Raw genomic sequence first — 2444 nt, 5'->3', positions numbered from 1 at the left:
CAAATACATTTAAAATAAACACAGCATATACATAATTCATTAACATAACCAAAATGGCCGATCCCAATCCCACCCCATCAACCAACTGACCGATCCCACCCCTTTTGTAAATAAAGTACTGATCTTAACAGTTCATGTCAGACAGCTAAACGTAAATAAAAATGCACAGCATATACATATTCATCCCCACTGCTAAAATGGCCGACCTTGACACACCAACCAACTTGCCCCCACCAATAAAGCATTTCTCTTACCAAATAATTAAAATGTAAAGAATACACAGCAGACCAACCCCCACATAATGTTGTCTCCGGCTGGACAACAATCAATCAATCGATCAATCAATCAAATTAAAATAAAGTAGATAGTCTTACCAGGTCTCATCGTTCTTGAACTCCAGTTCTCCGTAGGTGTCCTCAAAGTCCTCCCCTCCTCCCTTGGCGATCCCCTCCATGGTACGATATGGCACGATGACCATCCCCCTCGCCCCCGAAGTCCTCAGCACCTTCACCTCCATCACGCCCACGCTCTCGCTCACGTGACACGTGTCGCTCTCGAAGGTGAATATCCCGGCGTGGTCGTCGTCCAGGATGGTAACAGTGGCGACAGCGGGGAACCCCAGCAGGGCCTTGGGGTAAAGGAGAGAGTTCGGAGACAGTAGTGTCTCATCCTCGTCTGACTCCAAGACGCGCACGTTGCTGAGACGCACAAAGAAGTGCTCGTCCTCCTCGAAGATGTCGTCATCAATGATGCCGATGCTAATCTCCTTGACGAACTCGCCAGGCTTGAACACCACCGTGCCCTCCGTGAACTCGTAGTCTGCGCCGGCGTTGGCTGAGCCGTCCTCTGTCTTGTAGTCAACATAGATGGTCTTGGCCATGTCACCGCCCTTCCTGGAGATGGCCAGCAGGGCGGCGCCACAGTTCTCCAGGCACTGGTACACAGCGGGTTCGAAGGCGATCCGTGACACATACTCCTCGACTTCCTCCCCCACCACACACACCTCCTGCACGCTGGCGCTCCTCTTGGTCTGCTCCACGACGTGCTTCTTCAGGATGTTCCCGGCGCCCGTCATCATGCGCGTGGCCTGGATGCGGTAGAAGGCTCTACTCTTCTGCTGGTGAGACAAGGCGTAGTAGTTAGCCATCTCTACCAGCTGGTCCATCTCCTTCTCTGGGTGTTTCTGCTTCAGGTCTTTCAGGATCCGGATCATATCCCGCCGAGACTCGTCCACTTCTTTCCCCTCGATCAGGCTGATGAGGTTATGGGCGACGCATCCGTCGTGGGCGAAGTGCGAGTTGACCATCTTGCCGCCGCCGTCCATCATCTCGATGCCCTTGGAGCGCTCATGCTCGGTCTCGATGATCACACCGCGGTGGTTGTCGGTGCGGTACTTCTTGAACTTGTAGAAGAGGAGTCGTCGGTCGGCTACCCAGGCCAGGATGACACAGATGGGGAAGAAGGCCAGGGTGAGCAGCCCCTCCCATATCTGGACCACGTTGGGACTGAACACCGCCAGGATCATGTAGAGCCAGATGTAGGCGAAGATACTCCACGCCGCCGTCACAAAGAACACTCTGAGATGTTTCACCTTCCTCGTCTCCCCCTCTGGGATCACTGACACACACAGGCCGATGATCACGAACATGTTGAAGGCAGCGCTGCCGACGATCGTAGACGGCCCCAGCTCGCCGGCTTCGAAGTCGTGTCCGCAGACCTCGATGACAGACAGCAGGATCTCAGGGGTACTAGAACCCAGGGCCATGAGGGTGAGGTTGGAGACCGTCTCGTTCCAGACTCTGATGGTGGCGGTGGTGGTCTCTCCGTTGGCTCTCTTGATAATGATCTCCTTCTCCTGGGAGGTGATGACCTCGATGGCCGCCATGAAGCGGTCCGCTATGATGGACACTCCCAGGAACATGTAGATCATAGCTACGAAGTAGACGATGACGCGGGCCATCTTATCCCCCATGGAGGGGTCCTCAGGGTACCAGATGGGCAGGACGATCCCTGGCTTGCACCTGGACGTGCCCTCGGAGCAGGTGGCATTGTGGGAGTCTGTGGTGGCGGGGCTGGGGGTGGTGTGGTCGCCCTCTGCACACAGGAAGGCAGCGGCCACAGTCAGTAGGCCCAACCAGAGGCATGCTGGGTAGGAGGAGGACGACCCCGTCCTGATCCCCGGCCCCGACCCCGGCCTCGTCAGCCTCGGCCTGAAGCGCTCCATCCACCCTCTGGGGTCCTGGGGGTCCTTACCACACTGACGAGCCCTCTGGGATCCAGCACTGGGCTGTGGCTGGTACCTCACAACACCTAGAGAGAGACAGAGAGAGAGAGAGAGAGAGAGAGAGAGAGAGAGAGAGAGAGAGAGAGAGAGACAGCGAGAGAGAAAGAGAAAGAGAGAGAGACAGTGAGAGAGAGAGAGAAAGAGAGACACAGACACAGAG

The 2444-nt window shown here is 55.7% G+C and overlaps 1 protein-coding gene across 1 annotated transcript; it reads right to left on the bottom strand.

Moving 5' to 3' along the window:
* Nucleotides 1-370: 370 nt before the first annotated feature.
* LOC311120206 (sodium/calcium exchanger 3-like) lies at nt 371-2224 on the bottom strand (the record flags this gene model as incomplete). Its single annotated transcript, XM_084194822.1, has 1 exon — nt 371-2224. One exon carries the CDS (start codon nt 2222-2224, stop codon nt 371-373), a length of 1854 nt encoding a protein of 617 aa, XP_084050948.1.
* Between the last annotated feature and the right edge of the window lie 220 nt (nt 2225-2444).

This window comes from Coregonus lavaretus (genome assembly GCF_964263955.1).
Source record: "Coregonus lavaretus genome assembly, contig: HAP1_SCAFFOLD_5779, whole genome shotgun sequence".
Classification (NCBI taxonomy): domain Eukaryota; kingdom Metazoa; phylum Chordata; class Actinopteri; order Salmoniformes; family Salmonidae; genus Coregonus; species Coregonus lavaretus.
Note: the sequence above shows the minus strand (reverse complement) of the source record. Positions and strands in the feature narration are given on the sequence as shown.